The 17,121-nt window shown below is 61.1% G+C and overlaps 1 protein-coding gene across 1 annotated transcript; it reads left to right on the forward strand.

Annotated features, from left to right (window-relative positions):
* Positions 1 to 6,249: 6,249 nt before the first annotated feature.
* IQANK1 (IQ motif and ankyrin repeat containing 1) lies at positions 6,250 to 17,024 on the forward strand. The gene is made up of 12 exons (XM_043602194.1): positions 6,250 to 6,426; positions 13,849 to 14,082; positions 14,212 to 14,376; positions 14,491 to 14,682; positions 14,755 to 14,880; positions 15,373 to 15,498; positions 15,587 to 15,640; positions 15,783 to 15,875; positions 16,074 to 16,182; positions 16,280 to 16,394; positions 16,468 to 16,602; positions 16,665 to 17,024. The coding sequence occupies exons 1-12, from the start codon at positions 6,250 to 6,252 to the stop codon at positions 16,966 to 16,968; spliced, it is 1,830 nt and encodes a 609-aa protein (XP_043458129.1). The 3' UTR covers positions 16,969 to 17,024.
* Positions 17,025 to 17,121: the final 97 nt, after the last annotated feature.

Here is a 17,121-nt window from a genome sequence, read left to right on the forward strand (position 1 = left end):
TTCCGAGAAGTCCCTTCGGAGGGAGTCCTCCCCAGGCTCCTTGCCGCCCCCCAAGTCCCGGACGTGAGCTGCTATGGAGAAGGCCATCGGGCGGGACAGCATCTGATCTGGGTCAGCCTCGATGAGAGGGGCTCATGCTGTTGGGTCCGAGTGTCACCGGCGTCCCCGCCACTGCGGCCACTCCGCTCAGCGCAGGCCTGCACGTGAGCACTGGGCGGCCGAGCGGAGAGGCCGGCCGATACCCACGGGTCCCTCGTGCTGTCCACCTGGGTGTTTGTCGTCTCCTCCGCGGCGGGCTGTGTCTGGGCGTGTCACAGTGAGATGCAGAGCCAGCCACCCTTGTGTGGTGCCCCCAGCCTGCTCCTGCCGCGTGCCCATCCTCGTGCCTTTCCAGACCTGCGTGTCTCTGTCATCCCAGTCCTGCTCAGTGTGTGTTCCTGAGGAGCCAGCCAAGCCTTTCACCAGTGTCCTGGGGTCCCATTTTCTGCACACTCCCGGCCACTCTTCCCACCCATAGGGAGGGGTGACCAGGTGCCCCTGGGGGAGCCCCTCCACCGCCGTCTTTTAGGTCCCCCTGACAGAGGAGCGTCATAGGCGGCGATCACATGGCTGAGCCTCCTGTGCATCAAGGCGAGACTCTGCTCCGCCTCCTGTCCTCCCAGGTGGCGAGGCTGTGATCCTGCTGGAGAGAGGACAGGACGGCAGGACCGTGTGGGTCACGGAATGTACTGCGCCTCCTCGGTGGCTCGTTGTTGTCACGCAGTGGATTGCCGCTGCGTGTGCCCCGTGCCGGGGGTCCACGGGCGAGGACCCCAGGCGGCGATTGACCCCCCAGTTTGCACGTCCTCCGGTGCCCCAGCCGGACCCCCGCCTCCCCAGGGGCCAAACCACGAATGGTGTTCTGTCCCGGAAGGCAGAGCCTTACTCTAGAGCCTGCGGCCGTCCCCCGGCCTTGCTGACGGCATCCTTCTCCCCACAGACCCCCCGGCAGGGCCAGCCTCGCCTCCTGCCTCCGCCAAACCTCTGGGCCCTGCTGGAGCCGGTGGCCTTTTCTGGGTCTCTCAGTAAGCGGGGTGGGCCGTACTCCCAGGTATGGCCTGTGCTGCTATCAAGTCCTCACGGGCCTGCCTCTTCCTCGTACAGGGCACAGCCACTTCTCCTTTACCTCGAGATGTCCCAACGCGCCCCGGATTCATGAACCCTCGAGACTTCACCGGCGTGCTTTTGCCTCCGCTGTCTGGAGCTCCCTGGACCGGGGAGGTGCCAGGAGCATCTGGGTTCCCGTGTCCACTGTCTGCAGTTGCTGTGACGGCCAGCACTGTAGCTTAGAAGTCCGACACGGGCCTCGGCGGGTGACAGAAAGGCCATGGCAAGACCGAGATCCTTCCTGGGGCTCCAGAGGGAAATCTGTGTCCTCCCTCCTGGAGGTGCCCGCGTTCCCGGTTCCTGGCCCTTCCTCACCTTCCGGGTCAGCAGTGTGGCATCTGTTGGACCTTCTTTCGAGTCACAGCTCCCTATGGGCTCTTTTGTCTTTCTTCCACTTTTTTTTTTTTTTTTTTAAGCTTGTATATTTTGAGAGAGAGCACATGAGCAGGGGTGGGGCGGAGAGAAAATCCCTAGCAGGCTCCGCACTGTCATCACAGAGCCCGACGTGGGGCTGGAACTCACGAACCGTGAGATCATGACCTGGGTCAAAATCAAGAGTCAGACGCTCACCGGACTGAGCCGCCCAGGCGCCCCCGTCTCTTCTACTTGTAAGAAGCCTTGTGATTGCATTGCGTCTACCTGCATAAGCCAGGGTGATCATCCTATTTAAGGTCAGCTGATGAGTGCCTTAATTCCATCTTCGATCTTAATTCCTTCCTGCATGTAACACAGCACCCTCGCGGGCTCCAGGGACCAGCACATGGGCATCTTTGGCAGGGGCATCGTTCTGTCTCCCACGGTCCCTGTGAGCCATAGCGGAGTAGAAGGCAGAGCGTAGCCGGGGTCTTGGGAAGAGATGGTGAGGGGAGACTGCCGCCCTGGCCAGGCCCTCCCGGTGATGGCTGTTGAGGGGAAAACATGTGCCAAATCAGTCGCCACATACGATCTGCCAGAGGCGGATCGGCTCCCGCGAAGGCGCCGCTTCCGGACGGCAGACCCGACCGGCCCTGCCACCCAGTCAAGGTCACCATGCTCGTGCTCCGTTATCTTCCGCCATTACTCACTTTCTGCAAAGGCCGGATTGGTGAATTCAGTGGAGATATTCTGGGGACCCCACTCCCGCTCTCCTCGAGCCTTCCTGCCTTCTTGTCTAAATTAAGGCTTTATTTTTTAGAGCACTTTCAGGTTCCCAGCAGCACGGAGGGGAAAGTACACAGACTTCACATATACCCCCTGCCCCCGCTCGTGTGCGATCTGCCCAGCTGTCAGCATCCCCGCCAGAGTGGTACCTGCGTCCCAGTCGGTGAACGGACACGGGTACCTGATCGTGATGCCTCGTCAGCAGCCGGCATCCACAGTTTACCTCAGGGCTCACTCTAGGCCCGCACATTCTGCGGGTTTGGACAGACGTGTGATCCGTGTGCCCGATACTGAGAGTGTCACACAGAGTAGCTTCACTGCCCTGAATCCTCTGTCCCTCCCGTCCCCCCGGCCCCTGGCCCCCACTCGTCTTTTACCGTCTCCACGGTTTTGCCTTTTCCAGAATGTCACAGACTTGGAATCGTACCGTGCGTAGCCTTTTCGGACTGGCTTCTTTTACCTCGTAATATGCATTTAGGGTCCCTCCAGGTCTTTTCACGGCTCGACAGCCCGTTCCTGCTTAGTGCCGACCCACATCCCGTTGTCTGGATGGACCACAGGTTGTCCGTTCACCTGCTGACGGACACCTCGGCTGTTCCAGGGTTTGGGGGCTCTGAATGAAGCCGCTGTGAACACCCGTGTGCAGGTTGTCGTGTGGACACAAGTTCTCATCTCCTTTAGGTAATAAGCAGCAAGGAGTGTGACTCCAGGATCACGTGGCCAGAGCATGTTTAATTTTATAAGAACTCTCCAGACTGTCTTCCAAAGTGGCTGCCCCATTCCGTTTTCCCACCAGCCACGAGCGAACGTTCCTGTGGCTCCGCGTCCTCACCAGCATCGGGTGTTGTCGGTGCTCTGGATTTTGGCCGTTCTAGTAGGTGTGCGGGCGGATCTCGTTGTCTTAATTTGCATTTCCCAGATAACATGTGATGTGGAGCATCTTTTATATGATTGTTTGCCATCTGTTTATCTTCTTTGGGGGACTCGTCTGTTAAGGCCTCTGGCCTGTTTTTTAACTGTGTTGTTTGTTTCCTTCCTGCTGAGTTTCAAGAGTTCTTTGTATACTCTGGATAACGTGGGTTTTTTTTTCTTTTTTTAAGTTTATTTATGTATTTGAAGAGGGAGAGAGCAAAACAGGGAGAGCGAGAGAGCGTCCCAAGCAGGCTCCTTACCGTCAGTGCCAAACCTGATGCGGGACTCAAACTCAAGAACCGCGAGATCCTGACCTGCGCCGAAATCACGAGTGGGCGCCCCGTGTGACATGCTTTTACCAGATGTGTCTTTTGCAAATATTTTCTCCCGTCTGTGGCTCGTCTTCTCACTCTCTGACACTGTCTTTCACAGAGCAGGAATTTTTTAAGTGAATGAGGTCCAGCGTATCAATGATTTCCTTTCTGGATGGTGCCTTTTTTTTTTTTTTTTTTTTTATTAAAAAAAAATTTTTTTAACGTTTTATTTATTTTTTGAGACAGAGAGAGACAGAGCATGAACAGGGGAGGGGCAGAGAAGAGAGGGAGACACAGAATCGGAAGCAGGCTCCAGGCTCCGAGCCATCAGCCCAGAGCCCGACGCGGGGCTCGAACTCACAGACCGTGAGATCGTGACCTGAGCCGAAGTCGGACGCCCAACCGACTGAGCCACCCAGGCGCCCCTGGATGGTGCCTTTGAGATTGCATCTAAAGATGGTCAGCATACCCACGGCCATCCAGGTTTTGTCCCGTGTCATCTTCTAAGAGCTTTATAGTTTTGCATTTTATGTTCGGGGCTGTGATCCATTTTTTTTTTTTTTTTAAAGATTTTAGTTTTTTAAGTAATCTCTCCAGCCAGTGTGGGGCTTGAACCCACAACCCCGAGATCAGGAATCGCACACCTCACCGGCTGAGCCGGTCGGTCGCCCCCGGTCTGTGATCCATTGTGAGTGAATTTCTGTACAGTGTGTGCAGCTGTGAGCCTACGTTCTCTCCCCCTTTGCACGTGGGTGGCCAGCTGTCCCTGCCCGTTCGTTGGAAAGGCGGCCTTTGCTTCTTGGTAAAGATCAGTTGACTATGTACGTGGATCCCTCCAGGCCTTGGTGTCGCTGCTGATCTCTCCGAGTCCTCCGGGAAAGCAGTGTTTCTATCTTGTCCACCGTCTTGGTCGGGAGGAAGTTTCCTGGGGCCCCGCTTGGCTCTTCCTGCCGTAATGGCCCCGCCGGTCAAGGCGCCGAGGTGAGCCTCCCGCCAGCGGCTGAGCAGACCCATCCCAACGTACAGGTCAGATCCGTAGACCTGCCGGACCCGGGGGAGACGACTCAAGCCACGGTGCCTTCCTCGCGGACGCCCCTTCTGCCAGCAGAGGACCCTGACGCTGCTGCAAAGCTGCGGGTGGAGGTGGCGGTTTAGATACCACCCCCGGGGGTCCTCTGAAGGTCTACACCCCACCCCCCTCTGCCCAGTGTGCGCTTCGTTCAGCCACAGGGCCACGGACCCCTCTGAGGAAGGACTGGAAGAGTATTCGGTGTCGGGACAGAGCTTGTGGCTGGGTCCTCCTCCGAGAGCGGCTCCGCCTTTGACTTTGGCGCTGGTCTGGGACCGCGGGCGACTGTGATGGCTGACGCCAGATACCTGATCGGCAGAGCCTGGGGTTATTCTGACTTTACAGATCGAACGGTGCCCCGCACACTGCCCACGTGTCCCGTTGCACGTCAGGGCGCCCTGACCACCACTCTGCCTTCTGCCTGTCACGACGGCATGCTGCAGCCACTTAACCTCTTCTCTTCCAGAAACTGGTCATTCCCCTTGGAGTCGCCACTGAGCTCCGCAGTCACTCACAAGCGTCTTTCTTCCTTTTGTCTTTTTAAAGTAATTTTTAAAATGAGCTTGTTTATTTTTTGAGTGGGGGGGGAGGGTGGGAGGGAGGGAGAGAGAGAGAGAGAGAGAGAGAGAGAGAGAGAATCCCAGGCAGGCTCCAAGCCGCCAGCACAGAGGGCGATGCGGGGCCCAAACCCAGGAACCGCAAGATCACCACCCGAGCCGAAGTCAAGAGTCGGAAGCTCAGCTGAGCCACCCAGACACCCTCTTCTTTCTTTTTTCTTTTTTAATTTTTTTTTCAACGTTTATTTATTTTTGGGACAGAGAGAGACAGAGCATGAACGGGGGAGGGGCAGAGAGAGAGGGAGACACAGAATCGGAAACAGGCTCCAGGCTCTGAGCCATCAGCCCAGAGCCCGACGCGGGGCTCGAACTCACGGACCGCGAGATCGTGACCTGGCTGAAGTCGGACGCTCAACCGGCTGCGCCACCCAGGCGCCCAGTCTTTCTTTTTTCTTTTCGAGTGTATTTATTTTGAGAGAGAGAGAGACAGAGCACGAGTGGGGGAGGGGCCGAGAGCGAGAGAATCCCAGGCAGGCTTAACTGACCGAGCCGCCCAGGCGTCCCCACAAGTGTCCTTCTTACTGTTTTAGCGCAGGGGGTGCCCCAGGATCCCAGTCGGCGGAGGCTTTGTAGACTCACATCGACCGTTTCCTGCAAAAAAGAGTTTTTTGAAAGCCGGCTGTTTCTTCCTGGAGCCGGCTTGCACTTCCCCGCCCGTCTGCTCGGACCCTTGGCTCTGATTATGGGCCGGGTGTGGTGAGAGGTCACGGGGAGCTCGCCTCTCAGGGCGGCTGCTTCAGCGGAGGCCACCGCCTGGTTCAGAAGACCGGCCTCCTCTGACACGGAAGCCGCCGCGTGGCCGGGGCGGTGTGAGAATGCGCAGCAGACGGGGGAGAGCAAGCCCCTTCTCCCTCCTCTTGCCTTCGGCCCCCCTCTTGCGCCCCAGTTCCACCGTCTCCTGTCCACGAGAAGCCCCCGCTGTCACTAGAGGACCGCGGTGGTGTTTTGGGGCCCCGGTGCTCGGTCCGAATTCTGGCCCCCGCCCTTCCCCTGGGGCCGAGTCCCCCTCGCAAACGGGGCCGTTGGGGAGCTTGGAGGCAGGTTGAGTGCGATGGGCTGCAGGGTCCCCCCCGAAGGCATCCAGGCCTCCTGTTCGAGCACAGGTGCCGGTCTGGTTCGTTGCGACGGTCTGGTTCGCTGCTTCTTGCCACGGATCACGGGCATCTCCCTTCCTGCTGGCCAGGAGCTCGGTACCATGGTCAAAGATGAGAGCGGGACCAAACTGATTGTGCGATTGTATCTTTTAGGGTCTGTTCTGGTACCAGGTACTGTCCCCGTCAGAATGCCCTCCAGGAAACAGAAACTTGCTAAAATCAAAAGACAGACTTTAATAGGACAGTTGGTTGAACAGCTGTTGGGAGTCTAAAAAATCAGGAAGGGACCACGGAAGCTCACAGAAATAAGCCTCAGAAGTGGCCATCTTCCCTGGGCGGGCAAGGGGCTGTCGAGGGGATGGCCGAGCTCAGGAGCTTGTGGGAGGCCGGTACCTGGGCGGCTGTGCAGGCCAGGAGCCCAGCGGCGGGCCCCCAAGAGCTGGGCTTCCGCCTCTGAGTGGGCAGCGGAGGCCCGGCCTCGGGGCACCTGCAGGCTGCCGAGGGCCGCCTAGATTTCGGAAGGGTGGCCGTCCCAGACCCCACACTCAGGACGCGTGCAAGACTCACTTCAGTTGTCACCTCCCCAGAAGTCAGAGCCTGGAACGCCTTCGCTGCACCCGCACGGAGGCAGGGGTGGGGTGGGGGGACCCGGGATGATGGGCCCCTGCAGGGGCGTCCCTGCCTGCGTCTCTGGTTACTTCATCAGGCTCCTTTTCCAAGGCCTGTGGCAGGGGCGGGAGAGATGCTGGGCTCCTTGGCCTGCAATGAGTCTCGTGCAAATTCTATCTCGCTACCCTTCTGCTTGCTCGAGCCACTTGTGTATTTATGTTCTGTGATCGTACCTCCAAATTTTGAAATATGTCTGTCACTTTGAACAGTTGTGTGCTAAAAGTAACAGGAGTGACAACCCAGAAGAACTTTTTAAATTTTTTTTCATTTTTTGTTGTTTAGAATTGTTTTAATGTTTATTTATTTTTGAGAGAGAGAGATAGAGTGTGAGCAGGGGAGGGGCAGAGACAGAGGGAGACACAGAATCCAAAGGAGGCTCCAGGCTCTGAGCTGTCAGCACAGAGCCCGACGCGGGGGCTCGAACCTACAAACCACGAGATCGTGACCTGAGCCGAAGTCGGACGCCTGACTGACTGAGCCACCCAGGCGCCCCGAATGTTTTCTTTTTAAAGTTTATTTAAGTAATCTTTACATCCAGGGTGGGGCTCGAACTCATGACCCCGGGATCAAGAGCCACACGCTCCACCGACTGAGCCCACCAGGTGCCCCCGGACAACTGGGTTTTTGTCACTGCACTGAAGTAGCCACTTGTGGCCGATGTTTCCCGGGCTAGGACAGACATTGGCCGGGTTAAGAGTCGCAGCCATGACCGGTGCTAAGTGCTGCCTTGATGGGTTCCATTAACGGGAAGGCGTGTCTGGAGCGGCAGGTGCGACTGAAGTGAGCTTCTGATTAAGCGCACCGTCACTTAGTCGCCGTCCACACACTCCGTCGGCTGCGGTACGAAAACCGAAGACCTTAGTTCCTCCGCTGTGCCGTGAATCTGTACATGCTCTTAATTTTGCTATCTTTTCTTTGATTGGCTCTTCTGGTAGGAAGTTCACGGCTCTCCCACTTGGCTTTTCGTACAAGAACAGTGACGATCGTCACACTTATCGCCTGCTCACCGCGGGCGAGCCCCTGCCCTAAGTATTTTGTATCCGACTAACCAATACAGAGAACCCAAGCCAAAACCCCGTGAAGCAGGTGGGGACGGTGGTGGTGGTTTTCCGACGCACACGACCGAGCCTGCAGTTGGTGCTTATCTGCCTGTCCCGCGTCTGTGAGGCACAAGAGGTCGTTTTAACAAGGTCTCGGACGGCCCCTGAGGCCTCCATCTGGGAACTTAGGGGTGTTCATAGCGCGTCGCTCTCTCTCGAGGACCCCGTAATTCTTGAAGCGTCCGTGTTCTTCCGATCGGACCTTCTGGCGATGGGAGGATAGAGAGAGAAGCACCAGCCGTCGGGGGGCGCCGGCCGGAGGGACGTCCACAGCCGATGGTCCCAGCCGTGCAGGACAGGTGCACGCCTATGAGATAGCACCCCCAAGCCCACGCACTCATACGAATCTGAAGCCGTGCCGGAAAATCAAAGGAAAAAGCAACACATCACCCACGCGCCCGCTGTTCGGAACGAGGCGGCGTGGACACGCGTGATGTCCAGTTCTGCCCCCCGCCCCGGCCCCCTGTGCGGCTCCGGACGACTTCGCGCGCCGGGAGCCCTGGCCGGCGGGGTCCGTCTCCCTGTCTCGCCTCCCCTCACTGTCTTTCATCCCTGTCGCTAATCGTGGCTGCCTGGAGCTTACCGGGGCCGATGGGAGGGTCGTGCCCAGTCACAGGAGAGGACTCCCCAGACCCGGCCCTGCCCGTGGCTCTGTCCTCGACGCGGGGCTGAGTTCTCACCGCGCGTGTCCCTCAAACGTCCCCTCAATTTTGCCCCGCGCTATTTGGGATTTGAAAGAGTTTCCGTTTCCATCCAGGTGGTCGGTCCTCGAAGCGCGGACTTGCCTGCTTTCCCCTTCGACTTGCAAAACGAATTCTCGTGCTCCGAGCTCGTCTTTGTCAAAAGCAGCCAGGGGCGCGCTGCCAACGTGTGCTCCCAGCTGGCACCCTGGCGCCACAAGTTCACGCGGTGCCTCGTGTGTCCCAGAGGGCGTCCTCTGCGCGCCCCCCCGCCTCGGCCCGAAGCCCGGGCCACACGGTTCAGTCTGAACGTCTGCCACCTGCTTCTGAATCGGTCAGGATGGGCCGGGCCTTCAGGAACAAGTTTCTTGGTTTCAAATGGCAAAAGCTTACTCCCCACTCGGGCTCTGCCGCGCGGCCCGACCCGCGGAGGAGGCGTCGCCCTCGGATAGCGCTCTGCGCCCTCTGACCGCGCGGCGGGACACACGCGCGCCGTGAACATTTGCTTCCACGTACTTTATCGTTTTCCTCGTGTTTTGTCCTCTGACACGCGGCTTATTGTAAAACGTACTTCAGAATTTCTAAATATATGGGTATCCCTACTTGATTTTTCCTTATTTGATCTTAACCTTAACCGTGGTGACAGGTGATGAGGTTTGGGGGTGACGGTGGCGGGTCCGGAGCCCACCGCCGAGAAGGAATCCTGGAAGTCGTCTTTGGGGCAAGAAGGTGATTTTAGTAAAGCCCGGGGCCAGGACCCGAGGGCAGGGAGAGCTGCCTGGGGTGGTGCAGAGAGACTGCTCGTGTACTGTGCGGTCAGTCGGTCGGTCGGGGGATGACCTCAAGAGGAAGTTTCTTGAAGGGATTTCCACATCCTAAAGAGGATTCGAGATTCCTGGAGGCCCAGCTAGTGTCGAGCCGAGGTGGTTTTTCCCTCTAGCAAAGCATTAGCCCTGAGGCAGGAGGGAGTTTCTGGAGATGAGGCCATTGAGAAGACTGCCTTTTTCCTGGAATTTACTTGGAGACTCAGGCCCTGCAGGACTGTGATCTCTATCGGTTAAGCCTTGGTTTCCTTTCCTCTCCTTTGTCCTTGGGCAGCCCGGAGGGCCTGAGGAATGTCCCACATAACCCACGATGGGGGGGGGGAGGTGCTAGCTTGTGCTGGGCCCCGGCCTGCCCCGTGCTCCCTGTCAACAGGGTTCAGTGGTGACAGAGTCCCGTGGTGACGGGGTTCGGTGGTGACTGGGTCCTGCATTTTCAACGTGTCGGCCAGGCAGAGTGTTAGCCGTAAAATAGACGTTTCCTGTGTCGTTACACACATTATGGTTTTATTTATTAACGTTTATTCAGTTTTGAGAGACAGAGAGTGAGCGGGGGAGGAGCAGAGAGAGGGAGACACAGAATCCGAAGGAGGTTCCAGACTGAGCCGTCAGCACAGAGCCCGACGCGGGGCTCGAACCCGTGAACTGCGAGATCATGACCTGAGCCGAAGTCGGACGCTTCACCAACTGAGCCCCCGGGCGCCCCCCTAGTGCCATTTTAGATTCGTCGGCTACTCTTCATAGTTTTGCTCGGTGCATTTTGAGGCCTTGTCAGCAGAGGTGGACGTCTTTGTAAGAGCCATACTGCCTGGCAGACTGCTCCCTCCCCTTCTGGAATGTTCTTTAGCTCCAGAGACGCCTGTTGCCTTAGACTTTACTTACCACTCGCAGTTGGGCATAACTTTGTGTTTTCTGTTGCTGCCTTGACAAATGGCCACAAACTCAGTAACGGAAGACAGCTCGCGTGTGCCGTGTTGCACTCCTGCGGCCTGGGCGTGTGCGTGTGCCTCCCCGTGGCCTTCTCGCGGGGCCCACAACAGCGATCCCCGTCTGCCGAGGGGGAGCCCTGTAGAGCGTGGGGTAGCCACGGGGCGCAGTGCCCACCGCCTGCACCACACGGACGGGACCCCTGTTCCAGGAGGGGGCCGACACGGGGCCCAAACTGCTGGGCGCCACCCCAGGCGTGCCTGCCAGTGTTTCTATACTAATCCTGCCGCGGTCACCTGTCCTGGAGTCTTCAAGTCCGGTGGGACTGTCCCCCGTCCTGACATGGCTCGGACCTCGGCACTTTGAACTACCCCTGCCCTCCTCTGGGCACATGCCCCGGTGTTGTGCGTGTCCTAACTCAGCCGTGTTTGCGACGGCAGCGCTGTCTGGGGAGCATCTCCCCCGCACGTGCGTTCTCTCCGTGGACCCTGCCCCTGCCCCTGCCCCTGCCCGCACCCGCACCCCTGCTGGGCTGCTCTGCGGCTGCTGAGGCCCTTTTGTGTGTCCAAAGGTGTGTTTGTTTTGCCTTAATTTTTTCTTTATCCCTTTGAAGGTAATTGACCTTTTTTCCTTTAATTTGAAGACTTTTCTCGCCGTCTTTAGCTTTCAGCGATTTTACCGTGGCGTGCTGTGGGTGTGAGCCCCTGCTTGTTTTCCACGTCTTTTGTTAGTTTTGAAAAGTTTTCTCTGAATGTTGCTACCTCATCCCTGTCCCTTAAGCTTGCATCTTGAGTTACGCGCGTGCTAGACCTTTCCTCTGGCCTCTGCACCTTTAACCTGGTGTCTCCGTGTGTCTTGCTTCCAGTTTGTTCTGTTTTCAGCCGTGTCTCATACCCCAGTGAGCTTGCCCGTTGAACTCTCAACTTCAGGTTTTATATCTTTACCTTCTCAGATTTCCATTTAGTTCTTTATTATTATCGTTTCCAGTTCTCTGCCCCAATTTTTTTTATTAAGTTTATTTATTTTGAGAGAGAGGGAGAAAGCGTGAGCAGGGGAGGCGCAGAGAGGGAAAGAGAGAGAATTCCAAATAGGCTCTGCCCTGTCCGCACAGAGCCCAACACGGGGCTGGAACCCACGAACCGTGAGATCGTGACCTGAGCGGAAGTCGGACGCTTAACCGACTGAGCCACCCAGGTGCCCCCCATTTTTTTTTAATGTTTAAAAAAATTGTTTTTTAATGTTATTTATTTTTGAGAGAGGGAGGGAGACTGGAGGAGGGGCAGAGAGAGGGAGACAGAATCTGGAGCAGGCTTCAGGTTCCGAGCTGTCGGCACAGAGCCGGACGCGGGGCTCATGACCTGAGCCGAAGTCGGACGCTGAACCGACTGAGCCACCCAGGTGTCCCAAAGCTTTTTAATTTGTCTTTAATTCTGAGAATGTGTCACTCAGACATGAGGTCCGCGTCCAAGAACTCCTTATTTGCTCTATCTGGGTTTATTTCTGTTGTTCATCATTTTCTTTTTCAGTAAGATGGTGTTTCTTCATTTGCCTGATGATTTTGGTACGTGGCACACAAAACATTCTGGAACGTGCCCAAGCCCTGGGCAGCACCATCCTCCTGCAGGGCCCATTTGTTTGGTCTGGGGCAGGCATCAGGTGTGTGGGGGGGGGGGTGGGCGGGGGCGGCTCCAGATCTGGATCCCGTCAAGGACTGATTGATTTGCTGGGGCTTCTGTTCCGCGTCCCCAAGACTGGCTCCTTCAGGGTTCCCGCCCAGCGTGGCGCCACGTGAGATGGGGGCGCTCACTGACATTTGCGTTTCAGGGAAGCAACGGGTCCTTTTCTTCCTGTGCGGCTCCCAAATCGCCTTCTGTATTTCCATTAGCGGAGCCTCAGCCCAAAGCCTTCCGGGCGCGCTCCGGATCACGTGCAGGTTTTGTCCCCCTGGCGCCGCGAGTTGCCCGACGCCCTGCTGGGTCTGCGGCCCCCTTCCCGGGGCGGCCGCTCCCCCTCCCCCCTTCCACTCGTGCCTGCGAGGCAGTCACGCTGTCGTCCTGTCTGTCGGTCTGAACGCCCCGCTCTGCCCCCGGGAGAAGAGTCCCTGTGGATCTTCGGCTTCTCTTTTCCCTTCAGTTTTGTGGACACCAAGTCCCTGACCCGTGACCTTTCCTGTGGCCGGGAAGCGTCTTAGGAGAAGCCCAAGTCGGCTTCTCTTTCGATCCGGAGGCTCGAAGAACTTTCTGGCTGTCGTTTGAAGGTTCAACGACCTAGTTGCGGTGCGCCTGATGCCAGACGTCCGTTTCCCGGTACGTTTTTCTCGTCACCCGCAAGACCCAGGTCAGGAGATCTGTTGGTGTTTTATCTCTGGAACGCGGAGACCACAACGGGGAGACCTCCGGAGACTCGGATAACCCTCGCGTTTCATCGTTCTCGCCTCCCTCTCTACGCTGTCTCCGCTTGTCCACTGTCCGCCGCACCAGCTTTCCGGCCGCCCGGCCTCGCTCACTGTCCCCGCCCCTCGACTCCTTGTCGCACGGAGTCCCTCTCAGGCTCTTGCGCGGCTCTGGGCGCTTTGGGTGAGCGGCCTTCGTGGCCCGACGCCGCGAGGTCGCGCTGCGGTGGCCCTGCCACACTCAGGCGTGGCTACCGCCCTGCCGCTCTGGCGCACGACTCCAGGAGCACGTGCCGAGCACCGAGTAACTTTTGGGAGCCCGCAGGGGCCCCGTGGGGTGTCACCGTCACGGTCACCCCGTTTTGCAGAAAGGGACGCGGAGGCCCAGAGACGTGAACCCACCCGACCTCAGGTGGGCAGGGGGCCAGGGCACGGGGTGCGGACTCTCGTCCAGTGCGGGTCGGGTTCCCGTGCTCCCTGCGGGGTGCATAGCCCCCCACGGAGGCTGCGTGGGGCCTGGAGCTCGGGCCGCAGGCACCTTGGGCTCCCTCTTCCGAGTCCCCGTGGGCTTGTGCCCGCCCTGCCCAGCCCCTGCATGCCCAGGCGGGGCCTGTGGGGGGCACGTGGGGGCTTCTCTGCCCGAGGCCATGTTTCTCACCATTCCTCCGGTGCCCACTAGCTTCTCCGGCTGGTCTTCCGCAGCGGGGGTCTCTGGGGGTCCCAGCTGTGTCTGGGATGGGGCAGGTCAGGAGTTGGGGGCCTAACTCTACCCTCGCCTGTGGGTCCTCCTCCACCTCTGCTCTCGGCCGGTGGATTATTCCCGAGCGGCCACATTTGCCAATTTTAAAGATTTTATTGTGAAGTGACCTCTCCACCCCACATGTGGCTGCGACTTACAACCCTGAGATGGAGAGTCACCGCTCTACCATCCAAGCCGGCCAGGTGCCCCCGTGTTTGCAGATTTTAGAACATTTCCGTCCTTTGGTGGGGTGAACCTGGAGGTCTGGCACGCCTGGTGTTGGGGTCCCAGCGGCTGCGTGACCCCCGAGCCCTCTCTCCACCCCCAGGGCCCGCCGCGGAGGATCGAGCGGCCACGATCATCCAGTGTGCGTTCCGGCAGCTCCTGGCCCGCAGGGCCCTGGCCCGCCGCCGGCAGGAGCACCGCAACTACCTGCAGCGCGTTGAACGGCTGGAGAGGGAGGTGAGGCGGCCGGGCCGGCTGGGCCCGGAGGTCCGATCCCAGTGGCGGGAACTCTGCACAGCCGAGGTGTGACCGCGGGGCGGCCGGTGACCCGGGGCGCGCGACTCCTCGGTGCGGGTCTGCCCGCAGGCCTTCGTGGCCCTGGTGCGGAGGGAGCAGGAGGCGGCGCGAAGGCGGCGGGAGGCGGAGGAGGCGGCCGAGCGGCGGCGGCAGGAGGATCGACAGCGCGGGGCGCGGCTGCGGGAGGCGGCCTTCGCCGGGGACCTGGGCGAGATCAAGGCGGTCCTGCGGGAGGTGGGAGGCGGGGGGCGGGAGGCGGGAGGCGGGAGGCCGGAGGCGGGGGGCGGGGCGAGGGCCGGGGTCGGGGCGCCCCCGGGGCCCGCGCGGTGACCGCGGGCCCGCGCGCAGGTGGACGAGCTGCTGACTCGCGAGGGCGTCGGCCACGACGAGGCGGGGTTGGCGCTGCGGCGGCGGGGGCGCGTGGCCCTGGTGGAGAGCGAGGACCGCGGCGGGAACACGCCGCTGTCGGAGGCGGCGGCCGGCGGGCAGGCCCTGGCCATCCGGCTGCTGGCGGAGCAGGGCGCCAGCCCCAACAGCAAGGTGGGCGCGGGGGCCCGGGGCGGGGGCGGGCGCCCGTGGACCCCGGGCCTCGCTCAAGAGCCCCTCGCGCAGGGCGCCTACGGCCGGACGCCGCTGTACCGGGCGGCCTTCGGGGGGCACCTGGAGGCTGTGGAGGCGCTTCTGGAGCTCGGGGCGGACCCCCGGGTGTACGCAGAAGACGGTAGCACCCCCGAGCAGGTGTGTGAGCGTGGCTGGAGCACCGCCTCGCCCCGCCCCGCCCTCCTCGGTCGTCGGGGGGTGGGGGTGGGGGTGTGGCCCTGGCCCCTGGAGAGGGGGGGGAGGCTTGAGACGAGGGGGGCGCGGGCGGTGTTCTGCGGACAGACAGCCAAGAACGGGAACCGAGGGCTGGAACCCTCAGTGCCAAGGGTGACCCGGGCAGTGGACGCCTGCGTTTGCAGGGGGCCTGGGGAGGGAGGAGGGACTGGGGGTGGGGGGGGGGGGAAAGGAGTCCTGCTCGGTCTTGGGAGGGAGGCCCGGAGGACCCTCGGGGGTCCCAGTCTTTGGGGGGAGCTGCACCATGACGGTCAGGGCTTCGGGGGCCCTCGGGGGGTGAGCTGTGACAGCTCTGCACCCTTTTCTCTAAACGGGAGAGTAACCGAGCCTCCTCCCAGGCCAGGCAGAACACAGGACACACGTGCTGGGCTCCTCACCGGCGTCGTCTGTCACTAGGTGGCCTCCCTGGACGCCGTGGTTAGTGTGCTGAGGTCCTGGGACCTAGGCCTCACTGAGGCCATGCTGCAGAGCATGGAGGCTGAGCGGCAGCGCCGGGCCCGGGAGGCCGAGCGACAGGAGGAGGCACAGGCCGAGCGGTGCGGCCTGCGGGGGGGAGGGTGGGGGTGGCGGCAAGGGGCGGCTCTGAGCGGGCTGTCCCCTCCCCCACCAGCCTGAAGTCCGAGTGCAGCAGCTGGCTAAGGAAGGGCGGCGGCGCCACAGAGAGGTGAGGGGGAGCCTGGCCGATGGGAAGCCTGGGGGCGGGCAGGGAGGCGCCCTGCAGGCTGCTGGCCCCGGGAGGCGTGCTGGGAGGCGCTGAGCCGGTTTGCAGGGCTCCAGGCCAGCCTCCCCGGGGCCCTCCCGCCCAGCTGCAGCAGGCCTACTGTGAGCTCAACCAGAGGATCATGGAGCACGACAAGTGTGAAGGGAGGCGCCTGGGCCGCACTGAGCTCACGCTGCAGGTGGGCTTTCTCCCTCTCCGGCCTGGGGCTCTGGGGCAGGGGTCTCCTTCCTCCCCCCCCCCCCCCCCAAGGGGTGTCACCTTCCAGCAGTGGCCTCCGGGGGTGGAAGGGGGCCCGCTATCCCCTCCTTGGGTGTATGGGGCGCCCTGTGTGGAGGTGTAAAGCCTTGCTCTGAGCGGAGTGGGGCCCCTCTCCCAGGCCATCAAGGACGCGGAGGCCCAAGTGGACAGGCTACGTCTGGAGGCCCAGAAGGTGGAGGAGACGCTGGCCATGGCCAGGCTGGAGCTGCGGGAGCAGACCCAGGAGGGTGGGCGGGGCTGGGGGGCGGGGCCCACTCCTGGGCGAGTGGGGGGTGGGGGCGTTGGGTCCTCCTGCCTCACCGTCACCATCCTATGACCCCACAGGGGAGGAGGAGGAGGAGGAGGAGGCAGCGGCGGCGCCGGGGCTGAAATGCCAGGTCACTGAGCTGCACGACGTACTAATGAAGGATGTGGGCGACCGCATCCGCGCGGATGGCAGGTCAGTAGCCTGGGTTGGGTGACGGCGAGCGGAGGGTTTGGGTGGACGGCGGTGACCCGGCGGCCGCTCCCAGGTGGCCTCTTGTCATCGACCCTTCGGGCCAGGCAGCCACCTTCCTGCGCTACCAAGACACCAACTACGTGGACGCGGTGAACCCGGACCACTTGCGGCCGGAGAGGATCCGGCTGGCGCTGCTGGGGGCGCTCAGGTAAGGTGGGCGGAGGGCAGGGGCCCCTCCGCCGGCCCCTCACCCACCCGCCTGCCCCGCAGGTACGGGAAGCCGCTGGTGTTCGACCTGCGCGACGTGGACCTGTTCCCCGCCGTGCGGCAGCAGCTGGAGGCGGTGCAGCCCGGCCTGGCGCAGGAGCTGCTGGGCCGCGGGCTCCTGGAGCGGGAGCGGTACCTGTCGCTGGTGCGGCCCGCTGACGGCCCCGAGTACGGCCCCGCCGGGTTCCAGGAGGCGCGCCTGCGGCACTTCCGCCTTCTCTTCATCACCGGGGCTCAGCGGCCGTCGGAGGAGCAGCTGCGGGTGCTGCTCCCGGTGCGCGTGCAGCTGCCCCGCGGGGGCCTCTAGCGCCCGGCCCAATAAAGTCAGCCCTGGGATGCGGGGCCGTGACCCCCAGGACCGTACCTGCCTCCCACTGTGTGCAGCCACCCCGTGTGGGGAGTGGGGCGGGGTGTGCGTGGGGGCCCCGGATGGAGGGCACGCTGCTCCCGGGTGCACGGG

Source organism: Prionailurus bengalensis, chromosome F2 (genome assembly GCF_016509475.1).
Source record: "Prionailurus bengalensis isolate Pbe53 chromosome F2, Fcat_Pben_1.1_paternal_pri, whole genome shotgun sequence".
Lineage (NCBI taxonomy): Eukaryota > Metazoa > Chordata > Mammalia > Carnivora > Felidae > Prionailurus > Prionailurus bengalensis.

Bases quoted from the DNA above. Each gene is read 5' to 3' on its own strand.
- IQANK1 (XM_043602194.1), top strand. From the start codon at position 6,250: ATGGGCTGCAGGGTCCCCCCCGAAGGCATCCAGGCCTCCTGTTCGAGC. The intron at 14,083-14,211 runs GTGAGGCGGCCG...GTCTGCCCGCAG, and splicing joins TTGAACGGCTGGAGAGGGAG to GCCTTCGTGGCCCTGGTGCG. The intron at 14,377-14,490 runs GTGGGAGGCGGG...GCCCGCGCGCAG, and splicing joins TCAAGGCGGTCCTGCGGGAG to GTGGACGAGCTGCTGACTCG.